Below are 27,235 nucleotides of genomic sequence, written 5' to 3'. Positions count from 1 at the left end.
TTACATTTGGGCTGCATGATATGTTGAAAGACTGTTTTCAGCAAATAAGAATCAAAAAAATATGTTTTGTCCATCACATGAAAATGTATCTTTGACTTTGTCATGTTGGTTTAGAATGTTAGCTTAAAACACTAAACACAAACTACAGCCGAGGCTCATCAGTTTTGCTGGCATGTGTTTATAATCCAAAGTGTTGGAACAAATAAAATTTTGACAGATGAGGATGCTATAAAAAAAAAAAAAAAAGAAAAAAAAAAAAGACAATGAGTCATGCAGCAACTTGCACAACAAACCATTCGATGTTTAATGAGATATTTCAATAAGGAACCAAAAATCAACCTCATGCATTAGGCATTAGAGGAGAAGAGAGAGGATCATCAAAGTCAGCAAGATACATCTGACAGGATGTATTTTTCGAAATTCTGTACCAATCCAAGTAGGAGATGTTGATATGTAAACCATGTTGTCGGTTATAACTTTATCTTTGTAAATATGCAGTATAGTTAAACACAGCGGTCCAACCTATCCAACATAAGTTTCTTCTGTCCTTATTTCATGGACTGTGTTGCTTTGCTAACCGCTTTGATGACAAACCTCACCAACAGCGACGTTTGGACTAGACAAGTGATTTTTCAAGCAGATGCGGATACCGCAATTACAAAGTCATTGGCCAATATATACACACAATTTTTTGGCACTGATCCCTAAAATGTGGGTATCAAACACTTGTGACAAAGGCAGACTTACTAGGAATTTAATTATTATCAAAATCTTTATATCAGCAGATATCGGGTAACATGGACACTGATACGACACTGCACTATACATCTGTGGTAGCCCAAAATCGCCCAGTAATATTGGCCAACCAATATATTGGTTGGGTTCTAATTTGGACAAGCTGCCAGGTAAACTAGTTCCATAAATTAACATTAGCGATGTAGTGTTGTTTTTATATGACAGCATACAATATTTACTTAGATGAATGAGATGTATAGACTTGAAAATAACATCACTAAAAAAGAAAACAAATTGTGTGTAAGCTACAAGACACAGGGGGTTTCTACTCGCAAGTTTTTGTAAACAAACACGGCGATTGTTTCACCAAAGTCAGTCACATTCAGCCTGTGGGAACCATGAATGTTGGTACAAAAAGAAACCCATCAAATATTGAGATTTTCTCTGGACCAAAGTGTTAGATGACCAGACAGTTGATTCAGGACAAGACTGAATACATTTTCCATCATTTACTGGGTACGTGTGGAATTTCACCTCATAACGCAGCAGATCATCTAAAGCAAAAGTAATGTTGATGCCAATAAGGTTGGTTGATGTATTCTTATCTCTGAATGCGTGATGTTTATTACATAACAGTTTGAATGAATAATCCATGTTCTCTACTTGTGAGCCATTATGCTGTCCTTCAAACAGACAGCTGTGACCTTACAGCCTCAGAGACAAAGCTCCGGCATTTGTTTTAAAACGTGGTGAAAACAGTTATCTTAAATAAATGAAAATATGAGCAGGGATGCCAACTGTGGTCAAGTGACTATTATTCCCCTTGAAAATAAACTGAATTTCACACCCACTCAAAAACTCCAACATATGTTCCATTGATGCCTAATGGGCCTGCTTTTGCTATTCGCAAGAGACTGGAGAGGGCAATTAGTTGCATGTGGCTTTGATTAGCACTGATTCCACAACAGTGCTCGAAGGAATATAGAAAACAAAATACTAAATTACAGCTGAAGCTCTTTTTGACAGAATGCAATGAAATGGAAGAAACTATTAAACTTCATGGTAATAACAGGTAAATGTGAACACATTAACTATAGCATGGTGCCCGTGGCTAAGATTATGCATATTCTACCTACAAACAGCCTGTGCCAAGCAATGCATATAAAACTGAAATAAATGGCTACAGATGCATGAACTTGCCCTGAAAGAGGTTTGCTTACTCTGTGATCTCATTCTTAAATGAAACCAATTTGCCTAGAAATTGGTTCTAAGGCCTAATGCTGAACTCTGTACATCAGCTCCACCACATACACACACACACACACACTTACATGTACGCACACACGCGCGTGCACACACACACGGTTTGCTTTTTACAAACGCACTTTCACAGTCACACTGCTTCCACCCCTTCCCTCGCTGCAAATCATGTTTGACTTTGAAGTGCTAATTTTGGAAGTTTAGCCAATTTTTATTTGCTGCTTTGAAATGTATCCCCTAAGCTGCTGCACCAGCAATGAAATATACAGACCTTTACAATGAGGGATAAGTGACCAAAATGAGAAGCGCCTGGTTTTCTTCCTAACATTATATAACTGTGAATAATCCCCACATAGCATTTTCTCCTGTGCCATCACTGCCTCAATTTATATTCAAAAATATTATGCAGACTTTATACTTTTTGCTCATTCCTCAATCCCCACCTAAAGTTTGAGCTAATTTAGGATATCTATAGTAAAATGCTGCAGGGGAAAACCCTGAATCATTGTTCACCATTATTGTATTTCATCAGTGTTTGCAACACAAACAAAAGTCAATTAACTGTCTTGATTTTTTGAATACTTGCTTCCTGTTTGATAACAGCACCATTGTACCACAAGTATATTTCTCTGTACTGTAGTGATCCAGTTCAGCAAAGTCCAAACACAATGAACCAAGGCCCACACAGTCCCTTGGCTGTTGCGTTAACACAAACCCAAACACAGAAAAAAAAAAAAGGCCTTGGTAATATACGTATCAGCGTTTACCACTGTGATGGATGCAAGGATGACCTCAATCACAATCCTTTCTTAACTGCTTTCCGTGGCAGCTGGAGCATTATATAGTAAAATAAGTTGATCAGATTGGCTCCTCACCAAGCAGCCCAGCTAATAACATGGAAAGCAAAGAGCTTGAGGGAGAGAAGATTTGGTATGTGGGCCCCTTCACTTTCCAGCGCCGCTCTGCTTTAACACAGTCCTGGACTTGGCAATAAATTGCTTTGGTAATCAGCTTTTTGAAAAGCTTATTTACTGCTTGTTTTGTGTTTATTGTAGTTCTCAGAATGAAATACAAAATTGGATTTTATTACATGTGCAATTTTCTCCCCTTGTAAAGGGGGGGGGGCGCATCACCTTGTTGAGTATGGATGATCCAGAGCGGATGTATATAGTATATTATTTTTGATTATCTCTCTGTTCTGATGCAGTCTCCTCGTGCTCCTAAGGATACACACTATGGGATATGGTGGAAACATTTCATGTATAAAATATCCCCCCCCCCAAAAAGCTGAGAGATCAGAAAGTCTAATAGCTACACTGGGGTGTACAGTATATCTGTATGTATGAGTGTGTGAATGTGAGTGACAGAGATTGCAGAGTAGTTTGTACTGCGTGTATGCTGTGAAGCTTTTCAAGTGTTTTGTATTCTGTTAGCAAGTGAACAAAGTAACTGCTCGTTCACTGTACATCTGGAATTTAAGATAGATGTATCCACATCTGTACTTCACAAACGCTTAAAACTTGCTCCTATTTAAAGAATTAAAGCCCCAGCAGTGCTTTTCACAGTTGTATCATCATCTACAATACAGTACAATGCTCTTCTCTACGCCATGTCCTGTAAAGTTAACGTAGAGCTTTAGACTCACCCTCAACCCAAGGGTTCTTTCAGCCTTGGTTCTCAGCAAATGCATTTAAAGGTCCAGTGTATAGGATTCACAGGGGTTTAGGAGACCTTCTACATTTGTCACATTTATTGCAAACACCTTAGGGGAGGGTCAGAAGATGGATGATCAGCTGGTTGCAATCTGCAACCTCAGAGATAAGTGTGAGTAAATCCTAGTAACTAAACTTTGTGAATGCATTTAACTACATGATATGAAAACACAGCAATTTGATGCTCATCCAACCATCGCATCATTCGCAAGAGTTTACAAATGTAGCTATTGTTACTATTGTGACACTGAAATTAATAGACTCTGACGACTTTTAGACAACCCCATTAATACCCTTTGTGCATGAAAGGTGGAATACAGAAACATGTATACAGATAACAAGGTGTGTTTTATTTTCCTGTTTAATGCCGTTGGCCCACTGCTCTATCAAAAGCTCCGAGGAAGAGTGCCAGGCTTTGAAAACAGTTTTTGTAGTGACCAAAATGTGTAATTACAATGTCACGTGAAGCACTGCAGCCCAAAAAGACTTTTCCCAACAAGTTAACATCATGAAAGAAGCCTCTGTAAAATGGTGGATAATTATTTTGAACCTCTCAACCCCCCCAAGATGAGGCTTGAGACTTTCGGTCCAATAAAATTTGTAAAGTCTAGAAGAGCTGCGAGACAAAATAATTCTATCCCCAGTCAAGTTAGCCAGGTGTTAAACTGGAAGTTAGCCAGCTCAGTAGTTGGAAGTCTCTGGTTGCACAACACGGAATATCCAAGTATTTCCGGGAAGTCAAGCTTTATTGACTTCATGTACGACAGAGCAGCTTCAATAGGGATGAGTGAGGCTCCGTCCATGCTCTTTCACGGAGAAACTCCTACAACTCAAGATTAATTATTCACACTTAATATCACATTTGCATTAACTGCTTTTAGCATTCTTTTTAAAATTAGACTGAAGTGTCATTTTGGGATCAAACTGATACGTTTGAAAATGACACTTCAGTCTAATTTTACCACTTTTCATGAATGTAGCTAGGAGTCTGGCTAGCTTTGTAGCTTTGTAAGTCCTGTCCACAAAGCTCTGATTGATCCATCGCCTCTCAAACATAACATAAAACATGTCAGTGATATCTGCATTGTATTAAACACTACACAGTTAAAGCAGTGTCATAAACCTTACATTTCTAGCAATTTCTTCAATAATGACTGACCCTTACCCTACTACTATTAAACAGTAGTAAAAACGACAAAGTCAGAACAAATGTTCATATTCAGTATATTATATCCAGCATAACTTCCAAACTCGGCCTATTCATATTTAGCAATTATTCTGGTGGCACATAGTTACAATGAAATCCAAATGAGATCTCTGTAGCACTGACATACTTTCTGCTAGCAGGTACAGGATGCCTCATATATGATTAATTAATTGCGGCAGCCTGCCATCTGTGTTTTAACTGATTAAATAGCTCACAAAGTGGGATGCACCTTTTGATGTGAACCTTTGGGGAACTGGCTCTGTCTTTGTATTTCTACCTTGATTAAGCACAATACTCCAGCACTTCCTCCAGCCCTCCATTTCAAAGTCTCTTTAATTTGTGAGGAAAGGACACAAAGGCATTTGGGGTGCTTTAAAATGTTGCCCATTTCCAGTAGTCAAGGGGCTGTCTCTCCATTTCCCTCTTTTTGTTTTTTTATAAAGTGAATGTTTCACACAGGGCTGGGCCGGTGAGCAAGCATCGAGCTTTCAGATAAAAATTGATTCCAGTAAATTCTCACCTGAGATCCATCATGGTGAAAGGCTTTAAAAGGTCACACATGTAATAAGTTCCTATGGTCTCAGTCCCTCCAATAATAGGCCTTTAGTCTGCCATGGAAGGCTGGTATATAGAAATAATTGAGTAATCTGTGGACCATTCAATTCAATCGGGGGACTCAGTGACAGTGCAAGGCCTGCTGGGCTGGGAAGAGGTTGTTCTGGAGAGTCTTTCTGCTGGCAGGGAAATGGTTTGTCCCCTAAAGCCATGCACCTCCATCTCCGCAACGGCACAGTGGATCACTGACATTTTGGAGGCTCTTCCAGGCTAAAACTGTATAGGAACGTGTCAGCGTTTCAACTCAGAGAGAGGAGAGAATATGACACGACAGAAATGTATGCCTGAGAGGAACAATTTACATACCAGCTCTCTTTGAAACCTAACTCAGCATACAGCATAACAACAACAGAGAGTAAAATTACTGAATTGTTTTTGTTTGAAAGTTTTTGTGTCAGTAAGAAATAATTTCAACCAGGGCTCTAAAGGGTTGTTTTTGTTTGTGTTTACATTTTTGCTGGAGAAATATAGGAACAATGGCTTAGTCATAGATGCTGCAACCTCAAGCTAATCCTAGTGTAATAAGTATAGATAAGTATTTGTATTGTATATTTGTATTTGTTTTTCTTTTAATGCTGTACAGTTTATAGCAATGGAACGTGCAATGGTGACTGCATAAATTTCCCACTTATAGGATAATAACGTTTACCTTGACCATGATAATATATTGAATTAAAAAACATTTGAGTGATATTTCATTCAGAGAGGCTTTAAGGACAAGGACTACATTGCATAAAATATACACTCTATATATATATATATATATATATATATATATATATATATATATATATATATATATATATATAATCTCAATAGTGAAGCCAGTGTGGAAGTGCTTTAAACCTGCATTCTTTCAACTGACCAGCAGGGGGCAGCTCCACTGGTTTCAAAAAGCAGTCTGATTGTGTCTCAGCCAATGAGAAAATTAACCTATTTCTCTCTTGATTTATTAACAAAGTAAACTTTTTCCTTAAGACTTTATGATCTCAATCAAGTTTCAAGTCTTCTCCAATACAGAGTGATGTTCATTCTGCGTATTATGGTCTAATTCAAAGTAAAATAAAGCAGAACATGCATTTGGTCTTGGCTATCTAGTAACTCGCAATTAATCAGGATACTCTCCCCAGCTCCACCCTCTTGTCCAAATATGGTCGCTTCTTGCTCGAAAAAGCCAAGATGGCGATGACCACAATGCAAATAAATGAATTTATTTTTCACTATCCGATTTGAGTAGTGCATGCACAGGTGTGTCCTCCATCTTGAGCAGCTAGGTATAGCAACACCACTAAGACAAACCATATGCAGGACTCCAATAAAACCTGAAATGGTGTTTAGTTTATTTCTATGATTACTTTTGTCAATAATAACTGTGTGGTTTCCATAGCATATTTTTCAAATGGTCAATGACTGTTATTGTGCACTGTCCAAAAATGTGAAGAAATAGTACTTTGATTCTTTGGCAATATTTATATCATAATATATTTTAAATGTCAATATACCCCCTTTGAGTTGAATTGATGATGAAGATAGATGACACCATAGCTGATTCACTCTTGCTAAGAGCTAAATTAATTTTGGGAGAACATAACTCTATCTTGAATGAAGCTGTCATTGAAGTATAAACCTCTTAAATTCAAGTAAAAAAAAAAGAGCAGGTCAGAGTCACTTAAGCTATCCTACACTTTTACTTGTGAAAGTGACTATTTTTTTTAAACAAACTTTTGTATGAAATACCACATAATTGGCTTCTTTCAAAGTAATGTTTAGGTTACTACTGTATGTAGCCATACATGCTAATGCGAGCTCACGTAGTTGACAAAAGCTCCGTTTAATCAGTTCATTACACTTTAATTATGGACTTAAGACCAAAAAAAATACAAACTCCAAACATACTGACTGAATATCTATCTGCTAGATAGGAAGATATCACAATCAGAATCAGAATACTTTATTGAAACAATTTCCTCCCAGGGATATAAGGATTCTCATTCTGATATCTTCCTATCTAGCAGCATACAGTGAATTTTACAAACCTGCTCTACCTAATTATGTTGGTTAAGCCATCATTGGTAAAACAACATTAAGGGGTGGGGTTTAGTGAACAGTCAGTTGTGTGCTATCATTCAAGGCAGACAGTTGTGAAACAGTTTAAAGACCTGGTTTAACATAAGAAGCCGTCTTATGAATTAGGAAAGTAAGCATTTGACTATAAAGCATTGTCAGTCTCAGTTCATTCTGATGCTGTCAGCCAGTTGAATAATCATTTCATATTGCAGTTTAATATGACGCTTCTTACTCTACGGCCTTTGAGTGAACCACATCACTCAACACTCCATCTCTTTATCTGTCTTACCACGCTGCAGTCTCTTTTTTCTCTGTCTTTATTGTATCTATCTATCTATCTCTACACTTCTGAGTCTGAAAGAAAAGGGGGACAAACCTTGTGTCGTGTGTTACATTGTGAAGTGAATTAAATGTGATGGTTTTCCTTTAATTAACCTCCCTCAGAAGGATAATTTGTTGACTATATGTTGCAGTCAATACAGGCAGCTGATGCCATGTAATGTAAAATTGACTTCTGTCTGCTAACTGCAACAGTATTTCCATGCAAGTCACATGTCAAAAAAGTCTTTACACATCATTTTATTTTCAGCGAAAAAACTGTTCCCACCCATCAAAGAAGCGTTCTCCACACATACACATATACACAACATGACAGATTTAGAAATATGACTTAAACCAGAACAGATGGCCCTTAAAAGTAAAACACAGTAATTCAATCTGGCTAATGGGAGGAAAGCCACAAACTGCTCCATTCTCATTTCTTTGACTGAGGAACTCGGCTGAATTGCTTCTCCAGCTTTGATGCTCAACCCCTCTATCATAGTGTGTTTCTGTGTTCCCCATGCATATTATAAGACATTTAAAAGGAAAACAGTGTATATTTACTAGACATGCCTCACCGTGTGCACAGACAGGAGCTATTAGTGCCTAGACAGAGGGGGAAATGCATTGTAATTGATTGTTACAAAAGATTACCCTCTTCAAGAAGCATCAAGCCATTTCAGAACCGCATTTGACGCCTTAAAGCGCTGTGCAAAGAAGGCTCTTTCGGCTCCGCACATTCACGCTGACATGCAGTTTGCAAAACAATTACCATGCACTGTTGTTTGATCTCTGTCCCCAATTTGGTTCTTTATAAGTGTGAGTACAACTCACTTGCCAACCATGAGGGCAATCATGGCTTCTATCAAGAGATGCCAGTTACGGCCGAATGGAATGCATATTCCCTACGCGTGTCAAAAAAGCTGCAAAAAGCAGTTGCTTTCACCACTAAAATGACGTACTTAAAATGATAATGAATAATTGGATAGTTGTGTGCATACGTTCCTGCAGTTATTTAAATCGCACAATGAGTCCCCACAATTTTGGTCTGTTTGAAATATTCTAAATGTATCTGAAGTGCTCCAAAACATCCATTAGGTTTGTTGTGGAAAAGGATTCAAAGAACCCAACTTAATCAACAATAAAGCACCCAACTGCAGGATACAAAGTCTTTTTCAGGGAGTCTATTTGGTTGAGTGAACCATAGTCTTTGGCTTATGAAGACAAAACATTTCTGTGTCTGGAATTGATTTAATTTCACTCTCTTTCTGTATGCTTATAAAAAAAAATCTCCAGTTACAGAGGGGCTGTTTTCCCTCATGTGGTTTACCTAATTGACCAGTGAATCCAACAGTGAATTTCAGCATTACAAATACATCAGCTGTACATTCTGTACATTTATGACAGATTATGATTTTATTTGTTGGAAGCACATCTCTGTCGATTAAGGATATGTAATGTGTGTAAAGGGGGATAAGTACTGAATCCGAACAACTATCAGGAATTTGTTTCCTGTATGGCAGCAATACAGCAAGGGAAACTTCTAGTCAGTCTCAGGAGGAAATAAATTAACCTGCTGGGCCATGGGCACAAACTTTCCAACCTTATTGTTGACAGGTTTTATGAGCCTAATGCACTTTGTGATGTATAGCATAATAACGCAGCCTATGACTGTAGGGCCTTACTCTTAATATCGGCTGCCGAGTGGATCAGGCAAAATTATTGTAATGAGACAAAATTTCCATACAACAGCAAAATGAGTTCATTACTCCAAGTTATATCAGTGAAGTAACCAAAAGAAATTGATGGTTTTATTAAGCTGGAATTGAATTTGAGCCATAAACAGAATTACGCAAACATGCGGACAGCGAAATGCAATAATAATTACGTTAGTGTTATCAAAAAGGTTATCAGAATGGCCCCTGCTGCTTCTTATTCATTGCTTTCAAAGATACTCTTTTCAGCTCTAGGATAGCTCTAGTCTCCAGGTCTTAGCAGGATGATGTAGATTTTTTTCTCCACTGCCTGTCCAAACTGATCATAACAAAGTGCACCACTGGAAAATGCAGGTGCAAATCTAACATCTGCAACTGGTTCCTGCCTCACAAAGAGACAATGTTTGGATCAGGAGCAAGCATTATCTCACATGCCCTTTTCCTTGCAGCTTGCTCTTGCTGTACCTGGTGGATATCCTGGCATTTCTAGGATACCTGGGAGATGTAGTCGCTCCAGCACATGCTGGGGTTTTTTTGGGTTCTCTCTAGTGTCCGACCGATAGGGATTTTTTGGCCCGATAACGATAGCCGATATCAGAAGGGGTGCAATCACCGACAGCCGATATGCAAGTTATTAATTACATGGGAGATCTTGGCCGGGGACACTTTTGACAGGGGCAATGAAATGTGGCCTATAATTGTTGTTCCATTATGTTTTCATGTTTACAGTTACTTATTTCATGAACTAACTTACCGTGGCTTGTGGAAAAGGGGGAAAAGTCCACTGGTTGATCGGCTGACTGGTCAGGTGGTCAGGAGGTTTTGTGGTGTAGAGTGGGGGAGGGACTTCACTGAAATGTGAGCTGAGCCAAAGTCTCTGGCTGAGCTCAGTGCGCCCCACTGGACAAAAAAAATCAGTACACCAGCGCGTGCTTTTGTCATTGTCACCCTTTTTTTTCCTATCGGCGAAACATTTCACCAATCCGATAGAACCCCCCGATGAAAAAATAGAAATTGGACCGATCTATCGGGCACCAATATATCGGTGGCCAATAATCAGTCTGTCACTAGTTCTCTCCTGGTTTGATCATTTCTTGCACAGGCACTAACTCCTCTGAAGATTAGGTATTATTTTGTCTTCAAAGCATTTAAACTGGCAGTAGGTATTTTTTTGGCATCAACTTATCAATTTGAAATATATACTGGTTGCACAGTGTAACGACCCTATAAAAATGACACCATCCATATATAGAGTGGTTCCCTATAAGCCTGGCTTTCACTATTCTATTTGGCCTTCTCACTGAGCGAAGGTCAAATTACGGCACAACTGAAGCATATCTGCGATTGCAAGCAAAACAGGGAAGAGGCACTGTCTCCCTGGTATCCCCAGGTAACAGTGGAATAACTGGAATAAATGCAAAATACAAAGACACCACTGAAGCAGGAGGTAAAGAAGGCGAAGAGGGAGAGTGATAAAAACCGAGGTAAAACAAGAGATAACAGATGGGTATTCACTCGATGGAGGACACCAGTGTTGTGTCTTTCGGGATTTTTCTAGATCAGTAAGTAACAAAACCTGTAAAACAAAAGGCGCGTTTATCCCTTTTTTCATGGCGCTGACATTCGGGTTTCTAGGTCAAGTTGTGATTCTTACAGTTGTTTTTTGCTTGGACAGTACCCAGGCTGCTAGCGGCAGCCTTGTTACTAAAGTTCTCTTTGTGACAACAGGGAAACACTAGGAGGGTTGAAAGTTGAAAAGCTATCTGTTTACACTTTAAAATGTCCAATTTGTGAGACAATTGTTTATCAATTTACGTTGGGTTTGTCAGTTGGACCAGCCATCCCAATGCGTCAGTATTAGACAAACTAGGAATGAGACTAACTGACTCACACAAATTGGACCGTTAAGGAATTATTTTTTGGGAAACGGTCAGGTTTAGATATCAAAACTGACCTTGGATAGAATGATTACAGTGTGTTACATATTACAGCATGGGTACACATTTTAATTACAATCGCACAATTAAGAGCACAATCTACTTTAGGTGGATCCTGAAGCTGCTGTAGTCCATATCTTATGTATCTATTAAACAAAGTATCAGTAGTCATTCCTCCCAAGGTTACCATCTCTCTCAGTAGCTGGCTGTACTCTCCAGCTGTCCACTGAGGACTGCTTCAGTGCATCTTCTACATCAGCTGATTATGCTATCTATCAAGCCCAGCTGTCACTGCCCATTTAAACCTTTGTCAAGTCCTCCATGCAATGCAGCCTGCAGTAAACCAAGTAATTGCACTTTTGTAATCCAACACCTTAACATCCCTTGCCCTGTATATATCTAAAACAGATAAGCAAGATGGTGCATTTAAAGAAAAATATTTTGGGGACTTGTGTTGCGCTGATGGAGGCACGGAGGAGTCGTCTTGATGACAAAAACACTGGTATCGAAAAGACCATTTCTCTGTTTTTTTTGTTGTAGTTACAGCGAGCTAATAGAAGGGAAAACAGATGCCAGCTGCTTTTTTCTTGTTGCCAAGGCACAAACAGGATGCTGGCAGCTACAAAGATTCAATTATAAAAAGTACAGAAAATAATTAGAAAAAATAATAGCACTTGAAAAAAAATTGCCCCTCCAGAAATTGCGCATAACAATAAATCCGTTAATTAGCTCATTAATATTCAATTGGGGTCAGTGGACTTAATGGAACCTTTTTCATGGGCCAAGGAAATGTTTAACACTCACTTTTCCTCTGCCTGTTCTCATTATCAACTATGCACAGGCAGGCCTTATCAGCGCTCCAGATGGTGAGGAACAATGCAGCACCATTATCGTCTTACAGCAGCGTGTGTGCCTTGTAACCGGTGTGTGCCTGGGACAGTGAAGTATAGATACTGAGGCATTTAGTGTAATTGATATGTGGTATATATCGTATTGTTTAGGCCTGTTTGTTTGCTCTGCTGGTATTCAAGGCGAGAGGAGAGGCGAAGATTGATTTTCACCGCAGCCATTCCCGCTCTCACCACAGGTCACAGATAACTTGTCAACGCAGGTTTTTGGGCTGGTGTAAAATGCATCAAGGCTAAACTCTCTCGGGCACAGTTGAGGATAGGGAGTTTCATCTCTGCAAACACAAGCCTCTCTCACTGCCGTTACCTTGTGCATGAGACAGATGTTTTATTCAACAAGTACATGGGATGGAGAGATGTCCGAGCAGAGGCCGTTTTGCATCTCTGCTCTGTAAGGTTGCCACTTCCCAAAACATTTTTTCTGCTTCATAAATACGAACAAATATAATTTAATGTACCGATAAATGATTGTACAATGTCTCAGTATTTCCAATACTCTTATTAAAAAAAGACAATTTAAGGACTCTTTATTAAGAAAAGGAATATCAGACACATTATCATATTATAGATATTGGTATCAACCACAAACATGTAGATTTGTTGTTTTCAAGTTAATGTACTATATGACGGAATAGGTAAATGCAAGTCCTCGTATGCCCTTTTTCCGGCTCCCCTTGCATTTTATTTGATGAATACATAAAAGTATTTCCACCTTTAAAGTAGGCTTCGTCATTCATGTTATCAGTGCATCTTATAACCCATCAATCTGACATCCCTCACTTCATCGACACACTTTGTCTGGACACATAGAGGATCTGTAAACCTGCCTGGTCCCTGACTCTGCACTCTCTCGTTATAAGCTCCTCAAAGATTCAGATGACTTTGAGCTATTTTCACCAACGTACAGCATCGGCCTATCATCAGAAAGCAGACCAAGACAGAACCACTCATGCATACACAATTGGCCAGGAAATGACTGTGTCAACGTCTATGGTAAAGCAGAGTTTAATTAATGTAGGTATGATGAAAGCTAAGTTGTCACTATGGGGCATTTTAAACCAATGACATTTACATTGCCTTTGTTGGGATCGCTCCCAGAAATCAAGAACACCAAGTAATATTCTTGCAAGGATTTTACACTTCTGTAATTTTCTGAGCAGAGTAAATAATACAATCAGCTCAGAAATCTTCATTCACCGACAGTCAAAAGGGAAATTGATGCCACTTGTTAAAAAATTTTCAGTACGTTTATTTTTTTTATCAGCGTTTTCCATAACACTGCGGATTAATGTGCCTCAATTCAGAAGATGAACCATGACATCGTCATTTTCCATTAACGTGCTCCATCTCTTGTATCCATCATTATATCTACAATAGTTAAATGTCAACCTTTTGAAAGCCAACGTTTTCAGTCTCATCCAGGGTTATACCCCTTTAAAAAATAAGGCATAACATGAAAGCAGAGAGTTTGTTATTGTCTCTGTTTGAAGACAAGGCTGTGGATTTTTACAGAGATAAAGACTGCGGCGCTTGTTCTTAACGTGTCAGTTTATTGACACCGTTCTCACAGCAAAGGAAGATTATTAGGAATGATAGATTATCGCTCGAAAAAGAAGAACATTTTCGTATCAATTCAGCGGTGCGGAAAAACACAGGGTTAGACTGAATGACTAAAAGGAGATTTTCCCACATCTCCTTGTCAACTAAGTGAAACTAAAGAAGGTACACAATCAAATTGAATTCACCTGGCTGAAACAATGTAGGAACAAGGATTTAACAATGAAAGCATTTCTAAACAAACAACTGACAATGTCTTTTGGCTCTGGGAGCTAAAAGAGCACAATGGCTTGGATTGAATGTGCTGAATCTGCTATGGCTATCCCACAAATAGAGGTGATCCTAAATCATGTGCTTAAAGGTTGCAGCTTGAGAGCCCAGGTGTCATGGATAATTCCTACTCAGATATCTATAGCTCTCACTATCTCACCCCCATTCTCTCTCTCCTAGATTAGCTTCACCTCTGTCAAACAGGCAAGCTGCCATCCTATTGATCCCCCCACCCCCCAACCCCCAACCTCCGAACACCAACCCCCCTCCTCAGACTGCCTGAGGCCTAGGCGTAAGGGCAGGCACTAAACCTGTGGGCAAAAGGGAAAAGAGGACACTCCCCACTGAGTGCAATTGGGATTTGAGAAAGTTAAACACTTCTCAAGCACAAAATTTCAGCCTGGGCAGCAGAGAGGGGATTCTGTCCTCAGCCCCCCCTCATGCTCACCTGATCAGAAGGTCAGCCCCATCACCATCGTCCTTCTTGCCCATCTTGCACTCTTGCCACCTTTCAGTAGCTCTAGAGGGGCTCAGCTTTCTCATTAACTTCAAACACTGCTGTCAACAGTTTTTTGCTGCTGTCCTTGACTCTGAAATGGTACCAGACTCATATTTTTGAGAATGACACACTGCGGGGGTGAAGGGCAAAAGCGCAAAAGGGATGAAGGGGGGATAGCAGACGAGGTCTTGAACTTTGATGGACAACACAAACTAAAATACCAGGAATAAAACATTTCTCAAAGACCAGATAGCACTTGTTGAGGCAAATAAATCCAATAAACCAATTCTGATTTATTCTATTTCATTTCATCAAAGTCTGCAATGATGCAGCTCTGCTCCTAAACACAACCAACATGCTCTTTTATCATTACATATAGCATAAAAAACATGGAATGGAACTACCTTATGTGTAGTTGGTTAAATAAAGCCGCCATATCAGCATGTACTTACATCTGTGTTAGTTGTTGTTTGTTGTTACTAATCAGATACTGCATGAACCCCCTGTGTGCTGTTGTACTACACTTTACCCTCATCAGTGCATAATGTGTTTTCTGTGCCATTGTGCTGCAACCCATTGTAAAGTTCTTTGTTATTGTTTCCATACATTAACAAATATTTCAGTGGCTCAATATTCTGGGTTGTACAACATATTCCCAGCTTGTAAATGTAACCTATAACAGGATACCGATGATACGGGACATTACAAAGGCAGAACAGAACAAAGTAAAGTGTGCAGGACCAGGCACAGGATCTAAGAAAGCAGGATAGTAGCACTGCAGTTTGTGAAATTGACATGAACTCCTGTATAGTCAACAGGATGTTCCTTTGTTGTCATGCCTGCACCACGTTTCTTTAACTGAATGAAACCACTGCACTGGAGTCCATATCCACCACACCAGAGCCCAGGATTTGCATCCAGTCTGTGGTTAGATTGAGGCATCATGGTTAGAAAAAGGATATTTTCAGTTAGTGAAACACTCCAGCTACTCTCTCTCTCTCTCTCTCTCTCTCTCTCTCTCTCTCTCTCTCTCTCTCTCTATCTATATATATATATATATATATATATATATATATATATATATATATATATATATATATATATATATATATATATATATATATATATACATATATATACACACACACACACACACACACACACACACACATATATATAATATGTCAAAAACTGACACAATTTCATCTTTAGGATTCATGTACAAGAACACACATTCTCCTTTTAAGACTTTGGCTGAGTTATGAAAAAAAAATGCACAATTTGTGCCCAATTCATGACCATGTATAGATGGCTGAGTAAATAGATGAAATGCTCCATCTTGCGTCAAATATTAAATGATATATACATTTTTTGAGAAATAATGATGGGGAGGATTTGAACAGACTGCATTTAGTTCATTGTTATTTAATACATTCTAATACATGATATTGTTTAAGGTGTTTAACACAAAATTATGGTATTTGGTAAGATGTTCTGTCATTTCATCACAATATAAAAATGACAATAAATGCCATCATTAGATAGCTTTGTTCACAACCCAGGACAAGTCACAAATACAAGTTTGTTATCATTTTTTCTCTTGGATTTCTAAATGTGAAAATACTGTCATATCAATTTCACAGAAGTCGAAGATGATCCTAACTAAAGATGTTGAACTACTAGTACTGAGGACAGAAGGTTCCTTAGAGGTCACACAAACTAGACACAATGCGAAGACAGATGACAAGAGAGGGCAAAGCAGCCATTCAGTGTAACAAGACTTCCTTTGTACGGGAAAACACTCCAGACAACCCAGGACAAAGTACAGGACAGGACACAAATTGGTCAAACCATCTACTAGCCAAGCCAGTGAAGAAGTCTATTCAAATGTACTTTTCCTTCTGATGTTGTAACACAACAGCAGACTTCCTCTTTTTTTGTTGCAGCTGACACATATGTTACCCTGGTATCCTTTAGGTATTCAGACCTGTGGGTCTCCTATAACACAACCTGCAAGAGTGAAGGAGGTGTATTTAAGGCCCTATCACCGCTACAAAAAGAGCTGCATGTTAACAAGAACAAGACAAGCACATTACGTTCAAACAATGCGGCACTGCCTCCAATCCTGTGCTCTCTTTCACTCACTACATCCCACCCCCTCGGGGTAAGCAGACCTTCCTTCATGTTCAAAGATTATCAGTTAATCCAAAATGTGCAGGAGCATGAGACGGCAGGAAAGGGACCAATACTCAGGGGGGAGGGAGGGATGCATGGCTTTATTTGTTTGTTGGCTTTCATATTAATCCATTGGAACACAGTGCATTTTCCCCCTCTTTTCTGGGCATGTGTAAATGTTTTAGAGCCATTAAATGGAAGACGGAATTTTCAATGGATAGCATGTAAAAGTATTAATTGTAAAGACCATTATTTGGTGTCCATGAGGCTGAATCAGCTTAGCCACTCCATTCCCCCATTTGCATACAAAATGCTTTATTTTGGCAATCAATGAAAGTGCTCCACTGTATGTGTGGCTTATCACATGCTTGCAGGAAATGGATTCCTTAGCCATCTCGTTAAATTCTGTTGATGCAGAACAATTTGAAACATGGCACAGGCAGCAATGACATTTAAAGATGCCTCGGCTTAATTATATTTTGCAAACATTTGGGCTGTTTGTCCTCGGGGATAAAGTGCCTCCACTACAAAGTTAACTTGTTAATAATTCAAAATGAATCTCTCTTTTTTTGTTATGCACCAATCATTATCTCCTATTAGTGCTGGTTAAGGGCATTCAAGGTGCCTGAAACACACAGGGGAGACATGCTGCTATGAACACACATGCAGCACAAGAAACTTTCAGCAGAAAATCCAACGACTAAAGTTCCTGAGATTTTTTTTAACATTTAAGACAAAGTAGAGGTGCTGAACTGCATAAAAATGAGTAATTGAAGAGATAATTCAAACAAATCCATTCAGACATACAAAAGCAAACCAAGAAACAGAGATGCATAAGCATAGCTGATGTAATTTAGGGGCATAAAACTGAGGCGCCGTTTGGCTCAGTGGGTAGAGCAGGCATCCCATGTACGACGGCTTTGTCCTCATTGCAGCAGCCCCAGGTTGGAGTCCCGGCCTGGGGCCCTTCACTGCGTGTCACTCCCATGCTCTCTCTCGTCATGTTTCCTGTCTTGTCTTCCGCTGTTCAATCAATAAAGCCAAAAGGCCAAAAATATACTTTTTTTAAAAAAAAAGAAAAATACTGTTTAAAACTAGAGATTGTACCAAGCTATTCTTTTTAAATTGATAATCAGCTGCCTTAACAATTAATTACTGGTTCATCATTAATAATATATTATGTTGAAACTGTTAAAACATTGAAATAATCAATGTTGGATGAAAAATCAGAGTAGACTACATCAGTGAAAAGAACAGATAAAGCACACACCAAGTTACTTGATTGATAAACTCAATAAAACAAACTACATGACTTCAATTTAAATCCCAAAAGTGCAGTTCTGAATGTTAACTCTCGATGGGGGAGCCTCAAGTCTTCATGACAGAGAGGGGTGAGCCCTGATAAATCATTCAAATGGGAACAACAATGCAGGGCTTGCAGAAACAACTGGCAGGCTGCCACTGGCAACCATTTTGAGAAACTGGCAACCAAGTCTTGGCCTTTGGCTGCCATCGGTGGCAACCACTTTTTAACTTATAAAAACAGGGCAAACAGCAAAATGTGCAACCCCAAAATTTCTATATTTCTTGCTTTAGTGATATTCAAATGTTGATGTTACGGTCAGAAAAATAAAGGGACAATGTGTAAGAATTTTAGTTGAAGTCATATAAAAATTAGCAACACTTATCAAACAAATGTGAAGAAATAGCAGTTTTCTGAAGTTAGCATGCTAACCAGCTAGCCCCACCCCATCAAGGTCTTAAGCTCCTGTGCTGCAGTGTAAACACAATTACTCCCCTGGTCCCTGAGCTCCCAGTCTAAACCACTAGCTGGACACCTAACTGAACTAACTAGTATAGCGCAACTACAGTTAGTTTTCTGTACCAGGAACTGAGTGACGGACAAAGTCAAATTCTGTTAGGTATCAGATTATTGATTTGGTTACTGCAAAAGGCTTTAAACCATTCTATGTCAGATTTTTATTATTAAGATGACAAATAACTTCATACTATCTTAATTGCTCAAAATTCAGTATGATATGACAAAAAATTGGCAAGTGGCATCCATATTTTCAGTTTCAGCAACCAGAAGCTGAAGCCTGAAGACATTCATTTATTATGTATATAGCTGTAGCATAAAGTTGATTAATTGGTAAGTCAATTATAAGAAGATGAATTGGCAACTGCTTTGACAATCACTCCTAACTGAATATCTTTTAATCTTGGAATGATAATTGGACAAAACAAGACATTTTAAGATGCCACCCTGGTTTTGAAGAAATAGCTAAGAGCATTTTTCATTATTTAATAATTTAATTTACCAAATATTCCATTAATTAATCAAGAAAATAATGAACAGACTAAGCAATAATGAAAATAATTACATATGGCCCTAAATGCAATCTCTTTGCAAAAAGTATAGATGGGAAACAACTATGTGCTTTCACTTTGAAAAAAAAAGTAATAAAAATGCAACATGCTCAAGAATGAATGCTATAGATGCTTCAACTAAGACAACTAAAGGGTAAGATAAAAGAGAGATGTACGGCAAAGATTAGTTGACCTGCCTGTCCACTCAGAGAAAATCCTGTTTCTGCTTATACATGTATTCTGTGTATGTGCAATCAGAACGAAGAGCTCATATTCAAGCTCTCCACAGCATGGTGTGTGTATGTTTTGCTCATGATAGCCCATAGAAGCAACACAAATTTAAATTGCATCCCTTGGAGATAGTGTCTGTCCTTCTGATACTAATAAATTAAAGTGTGCTGACTGCCAACCATATGACTAAAAGACAGTCAAGGTCTGGCCTACATTGTAAAGCATGTTTCGACTCCATTAATCCACCTCATTCCCTTTTCACGACTGTCTTTCTTCTATGAATATACAGGATTCAAATTTGTGACAGTGTGTCCTTCATGACACTCAAAGCCAGGTGCATCCCCATCAATATCAGCAAAAAGAGGAAAAAAATTAAACCTTCTCAAAATACATACTGTGGGAGTGCATTGATTTAATATACTGCCATAAGCCCTTGCTCCTACACTCGACATGCAATTTGGAAATAAATTGACTGATTTAGATAGAGGCACGGGGAGGAGTGGAAAAAAAACCTGATGTAAACCTGGTCTGCTGCTATTCAGTAAGGTGACATTGCGCAACAAATCACTTGCATGAATAGAGAAAGAAAACGATTTCTATTTCTAAAAAGTAATTTTGTTTGGGAAGGTGCGTTGATTGCCATGTATGTGAATCTATTCCTCTCTCGACTCCAGGAGCATGAACATTTTATAAAAGTCAATGTTATATTTTGCTGTTAGCATAATAATCAGAAAGGCCAGACTTTCATCCAAAGAATAACAGAATCTCATTTATTCCAAGTACATAATAGAAGGCCAACTGCAACAGCCCATCTCTCCCGTGCTTTGTATACTGCTGAGCAGAAGCTGAAATAGTTGACTTTTGCAGCAGCAGAGTCCATTGTGTTTTAATTGAGCCCAATGAAGAATAATTAAGTAATTAAAGGCTTGATAAGAGAGAGGCGCAGTAAACAGATAAAGGACAAGTGCTGGTATTAACAATATGGTGCACTGTAGAGTGAATTGGACATACCTCCAGTATGGCATCACTAAAAGAAGACAAAGCCTCAAAGGAATGACCCAGAAAGGGCCAACAGCCTGCATGTAATTTCTTAAAAGAGCTGTGGCTGTGAATATGCATGTGGTCAGATTCAAAATTTAATACTTCCCAGCTGGATTTTTGGAATGGGAGTGCACTGTGATATTTTCACCACTCTGACATTAGCGGGTTTTATTTTTTGAGTAATTGCACAGCTTGATGTGTACTCAGGGGTTTCCATGAGAACGATGAAAGTCTTATTTCAACAATGCTGCAATTATGGGGAAATATGGGAATACATTTTGAGCCAGTTCACAGTTGAGTTGACTGGAATAATAGGAATAGAAAACAGAAACAGGGAGCACGGGTCGAAATGGCAATTCAGAACTCAACTGTCTTTAAAATACCAGCCTGTTATGAAAAAGAATCTTTACGGCTAAAATGGCTAATACCCTCTATGAACACTGCAGCACATTCAAATTACATTGAAGTAGTTCATGGTGCCAACATTTCCCAAACAGTGGTATCTGCTTTATTCAACATACAGCAGCCATAATCTCTGTTGGCATCATATGCTGGTTGGCAGTGATAATCTATAATCCATTCATCCAGAGAGGGTACACAAATGCATATTTGTTTCCTAGGATTAAAAGCTTATAGAGGGTGTATGGCATGGCCAATAATGTTCTTCCATGCCAGCTATGACAGAATTTTCAACTGTATTTTGGATACAACCATTTTATTTAAGTCACAAGGCAGCATCCCCTAAGTAATGACAAATACATTTCAATATCATGATGGAGAAATCAAAAGTAACTTTCCTGCCATAACTACATATCATTTAGTGATAATTCTACTAGTCAGCAGATTTGCAGAAGGGATATGAATGTTGATGTAGTCACTTGACACCTCTGCCTGCCAGCCTGCCTTGTGGTCAGCAAACGAATCTGTCACATGAAGGTCACCAGTTCATAATCCAAGATTGAAAAGGTCTACAACCATTGTTTGACTGAAATGAAACCCTACATTGCGGCAGAAATAAGACGCCAGTCAGAGCACTGAAGAAAATCCTTCTTTTATCAAAACACATAACTATAGTTTTAACACGAACAATGAAAAAGACTCATTATTGTGCTACAGAATGTCTTCATACTGTTTCAGTGTACAAATTCAGTGTCACGGCTTGTTGTTGTTGTCACACACATCATTTTACATTCTAATTGAATTTACTGTCAACACCGTCTGACAAGTATAGTATAGCAGTGGTTCTAATGAGGAATGTATTGTTAGAAATAAAATAAAATGTTAGAAAAAAAATATTATCTGAACACGACAAACAGCAGGATTGCAGCTTTCATTGGTGGACAACTTGTATACAATTATATTGTGTACAATAAATTGTGTGAAATATCCACCTTGGAGCAATGATTTAGTGCCTTGATATTCTATAGAAAACTAAGCGTCCTTCCTGTATATACACACATCTATACATATAAGCACTCCTTAGACTAAGATTTTCATTGTGCTTGAGAGGGGCAAAATGGCCCCATGTGTTGCACTAAAGGTTACTACTGAGGCCTTGATGATCCAGTATTGTCTACCTCAGAATTTCCATTACTCCAGTCCGTAGAGTGGTCCTTGAATACCTTTAAAACTCATTTTCCTCTATCAAAAAGGTATATTTGGAAGAAAGCAGATTTTTGCCCAAAGTGTCAGTATTTGACAAGTTGGAGATGAGACACAAAAATCATCTTTCTTACAAAGTGGACCTTCAATTGTCGACAACATTCAATTAAGCCAAAACATGATGTTGTAAGAAAAATGTGAAAGCTATTCTCTAAAAGAAAGACTAAACTTTATATAAATAATGACCACACGATTGTTGCATTCTATAGTTGTATTATGTGCAAGGAGCGCAGTCAACTCCACCTCAGTTGAGTAGCACAACAGAAAAGTACTAAACACACCTGTGGGTGTAATTTGACCTTTATTTAACAGGTTTTACCAGAAATTTGTTCCCAAAGGGTCGGTTTCAGGACAATTACATGTTGTTATGCCCACTACCCAATCAGATGGCAGCTTGTCCTCTATGAAAGCTGAACTTGACTTTTTTGAACAAAGGACCTGCTGTTAGAGGGCTATTTTAGTATTCACAGAATTGGAGTTACACTGAGGTAACTACTATTTCATATGTGTACAGACCTCCGCCCTTTCAAAGTCTTTGCTACTGTGGTAAACCATGGCCAAAAGCTGTTTGGAAAGTAATGTACTCACTGATGCAACCACAAATTCAAGCCCAACTTCTTATTAAGTGAGTAGTAGTAGAGAACCATCCAACAGGGACACTCACAACCCACAAAATCTTGAAGAATACAGAGGTGCCCCAGGTTACTCCACCGCCTTACAGAACAAGCCGGCCAGAGGCCAACTCCTCTCTATAGAGCACAAACCACTGGAAAGACTGAAGGTCTGCAGGTCATTATAGTTAGACATAACTGCACAAATGTTGAGGTAACCAGGTGAGCCTACTCTCAAGATTCAAAGGTACAGATTCTACTGGTGTAGCAAGCAATAGACAGTAGGCCTCAGCCTCCAGAGCACCTCTTAATAACCATTTAATTAGCAGAAGGCTCCTCACTGTGAAGCATTCATAACCTTCATGGCCAGCTGCAATTGCCACATGAAATGTGTCCAAGGTGGGGGAAACACAACCTCTCTAAAGCAGTTCTGCAAACAGTGTGTTGTTATTATATGAACTCTATAAACCATTTAGAGCTCAAAATTCTAAAAAGCAGCTTAACGAGGGTTGCAGGAGTGCCCGCTTTTCATTTGCATTTCAGAACAGACAATTACTGTACACGTAGCCAAAAATGATAAATACATCAATAAAAGGTGATGATTTGGGATAAAATATGAGTATAGCAAGTTTTTGGAGATGTGATAACAGTGTGTGTGACACTGTCAGGTATTTTGTGTAATGGAGGATTTTTCATTTTCATAACAACTGACAAGTATTTCACTGCATATTTGCATTGAGCTGCAAGAGAAATTGAGCCATCCACTTTTGAATGTCTCTGAGATGGTTATGATGACCATGAAATCCCTTGTGGATATTGAGAATTGCATAATAGGTGGAGCTGCATATCATCTGCACAACAAGGTCAGTGATGGTATGTCTCTGTAATAGATGGCCTCAAGATGACATATAAATAGAGAACAGAACTGGGCCTAGATATGACCCCTGGGGAACTCCACAATGCATCTTACATGAGAGGGGCCTCGTCATTGCATTTAAACAGAGAGTATGTAATTTCTGCCACTAGAGGTCTCTCAGACAAAACAAAACAAAAGATGTAAGCAGAGTGGGATCATGGGAATTGTTGTCTTGCCTGTTAAACAGCCAACATTGCTGAAAATATATTAGTGTGACTCAAGTAAGTTAATGTTTTAATGTGTTCACTTGATGTTTTGTCACAGTGTAAATGACTTCCTTGCCCTGACTCTCTCCTGGAAGTTTTGACTAAATGAAAGGCAACAATAGCTTGAATAAATCTACAGATGTCTGTAGGTTTGAACACTGTTGGAGATACTAAGGTAATGTAAGTACCCAACTTCACAAAATAAACAATCAAGGTCTAATTGTATTAGACATTTTAATGTGAAAATGTTAAATATCATATCCTTAAGTACCATTCTTAGCAACTTACATGATCACCCACTGAGTACCAAGGTCAACAAATCTGATCAAAAATGAGCATTTGCAAGTAACTATTTACATTAAGTTAAGTGGCATTGTAAATGATCCTGACTGAATGATCTGACCTGACTGAATTCAACAAAAGGATTATTTTCATGCATAGACCCAATCTGCTTTAAACATTCTCTAGAAGAGGGAGAAACGAGAAAAGGGAGATTCATCCATGAATGTTCACAATATTTGCATCTCACAGCTGGTTCAACAGATGTTTGACATTATTATATATCTATACACTGACCACAATTAACTGCACAAGTAAAATGTAGTAATTGTACAAGCTAGCGTAAATTAGCCTATTAAGACTAGACTAGCCTGAGGTATATGAAACACATGGTCAACCTCAAGGGGGTATATATAGATACATATCTTGATTTCAACACAAGGTAAGGTATCCCTTCACTTTGCCCCACTTCTCTTTAGCCCTTCAGCAGTCCCTAAAATCATTTGCATGGATTTCTTTCTGAATCTATTTGTGCAAAAAGTTTTACAACATCTCATCACCATTTTAGCTGTGTTTCCTGTTTTTGTACCATATAAATGTATAATGAACTTTTGCCTGTTAGCCCCTCATGCATCCATGTCGTGTATGGAGATGTACTGTAAGGTGATTTGCATTGTAGCATCAAAGCAAAAACCATTACACCTAATATTTGATCCCATGTATACCATCAATTACATATCTGACCACTGCAATTACTGGGCATTTCTCAGGGTTAATGATTAATGATTCAAAAAACCTTCAAAAAACCTTTAGACTCTTGATAAATATTCTCTAAAAGATAACTGTAGGAGTTTGGTCATGACCCTTTTGGCTAATAAGTCCTCTAGGTCTCACCTATTTGACCTTTGTTCATGTTGGTTTGAGCTCAAGTGCTAAAAAGACTGCTGCACCTTTAATATAGCTTATTATAAAAGAAGGAATAATGGCACCAATGGTTTGAAAAAAACAGCTACCATTTGACTCATTAATAGTTTCTCACACTATCACAGCAGAGAAAAAGGCCAAGATATTTGTAATATATTCTATGTAATAATACTGAATTTATAGCTTATTTACATATCTTAAACCGTCTAAATTTAACCAATGCCTCCTTCTTAGTTTTTTTTATGACTGCATATGTGTCATGTGGTCCATTAATTTTCTGTTATCACTGTTTGTCCTCAATTAACACCCTGTGCATTGTTTTTAATTAAATTGAATTATATCTAAATTATGATTAAAACCAATAATTATTATGTGCCTAATATTGAGACCTAAACAGGCACCCCTATGGTGTTAGTGAAGTGATGTCTTATTACAGCTGACTAAATGTGTACTCTAATATTGCAGCAACACATGAGCTTCACCATCCCTATCAAGCTAGAAAGGTTTTAAGCCTGCATGGGGATTTGGGCACAGAGAGAATCTAAGCAAAGAAAATCCTCCTTAGTTGCTTGATTCAAAATATGTTTAACAAATCTATTAGACACTATAAGTTAGACTAGACAGTTACTTGACTGTCGGCACTCTGAGTAGGTGATCTTCTGTCGTCCCTATGCCATACCACTGTATCTGAGCCTGCACTGCCATCTGCTGCTCTTTGCCATAACACACCAGACAGTCTAAAGAGGGTTGGTAGGTCATGTGATGCCTTCAAGTGCTCATTGTAAAAATCTGATTTCTAAATGCAAGTTGTGTATTCAAGGCCTTTGCTTGAATGTAAATAATACATCTTGTGAAATAACATTTGGCAGTTGTTTAAGAAATCGAACAGCGCAAGGCTAATTTGTCCATTTGTAGAGGAATGTATAGTACAAAAACACTTGCACATCAGGTTTTTATACTAAAAACAAAACTTGACTACAATTATGCCAACCTCTGAATGTTAGAAAGTGCTGTTTAAAAATAAGAGATGATGTACTCAACCCTTGGGTCAATACAGCATCAATGACAGCCTATCTTTGACATCTTCAGCAGGCTGAGTTTATCATTTAGAAATATACAACAGAGCAAGAGGACGACAATAAACATGCTGTTTCAAATAAAAACAAAGTTTCATTCATCCTTACTTTTCCATTATCTCTCTAATGCACAACACAATGACTATTTCAATGAGAAATGATATCCAGTAGGAGACTGGCACATACGAAACACTTAGACCCTTACAGTCACTTGTGTATTTCTTCCTCAGAAAACATAAAGCAATGCATTTTCTATAAAAGACATCACTCTCTTGCTTTTATCAAATCCAAATTACAACTGTCTTTATCTCACACACTGGCATCCTACACTGCCTCTGTCAATCAGCACAGATCAGCCAGACAGCAAACAGCTACCTTACCTTATACCAGGTATTTTTTCCTCACTGTCTCTGGCCAAAAGAATCCATGACTTGATTATAATCAAGGTTTCTGATCCATTTTCCAGCTCCATCTTGCTGCAGTGACCCTAAATAATGGAAAAAAACACTTTTTAAAAGGTGTCAATATTTGAAGATAAACGTGAGCATTTGTGTTGTCTCCTGGGGTAAAAAAAAAACCTTGACTTATCCAGATCTGTGTATGTGCATCAAATCTGGGTACAATAAGACAAAGCAAACATCCTGTTATGTTTAGGACAACATTAATAATGATGAGCAATATGGCTACAGCTATTATTTTCTTGATTATTTGATTTGTTGTTTGGTATATAAAATGTCAGAGAGGGTGCAACATGTCAATCAGTGTTTCTCAAAGCACAAGGTGACCTCAAATGTCTTGTTTGATCCACAACCCAAAGATTATTCAATTACCTGTGATGAAAACCACTTGGAGATTCATTTATTGTTTTAACACTGCAGCTCTACTGAAAAATCTGATCTGAAATGGGAACTGCATTTGCAGAGAGATCAGCATCTTGAGCA

The 27,235-nt window shown here is 38.3% G+C and overlaps 1 protein-coding gene across 9 annotated transcripts in view; it reads right to left on the bottom strand.

The window, feature by feature from the left end:
- The window catches only part of LOC119017640, a 189,350-nt gene that overhangs the window by 160,288 nt on the left and 1,827 nt on the right, over positions 1–27,235 (bottom strand). For 8 of the 9 annotated variants that reach the window (XR_005074498.1, XR_005074499.1, XR_005074500.1 and 5 more), the window contains exon 2: positions 26,675–26,781. Coding sequence is in view for 1 of the 9 variants with exons in the window: in XM_037094451.1 (XP_036950346.1) it covers positions 26,675–26,781 (107 nt within the window). In the remaining 8 variants the exon portion in view is untranslated. Of the gene's footprint in view, positions 1–17,821; positions 18,002–26,674; positions 26,782–27,235 lie in introns of those variants that run through there. The other variant, XR_005074505.1, reaches the window with a different exon arrangement.

This window comes from Acanthopagrus latus, chromosome 4 (genome assembly GCF_904848185.1).
Source record: "Acanthopagrus latus isolate v.2019 chromosome 4, fAcaLat1.1, whole genome shotgun sequence".
Taxonomy (NCBI): domain Eukaryota; kingdom Metazoa; phylum Chordata; class Actinopteri; order Spariformes; family Sparidae; genus Acanthopagrus; species Acanthopagrus latus.
The sequence above is the reverse complement of the archived record's forward strand: the minus strand, read 5'-3'. Positions and strand labels throughout refer to the sequence as shown.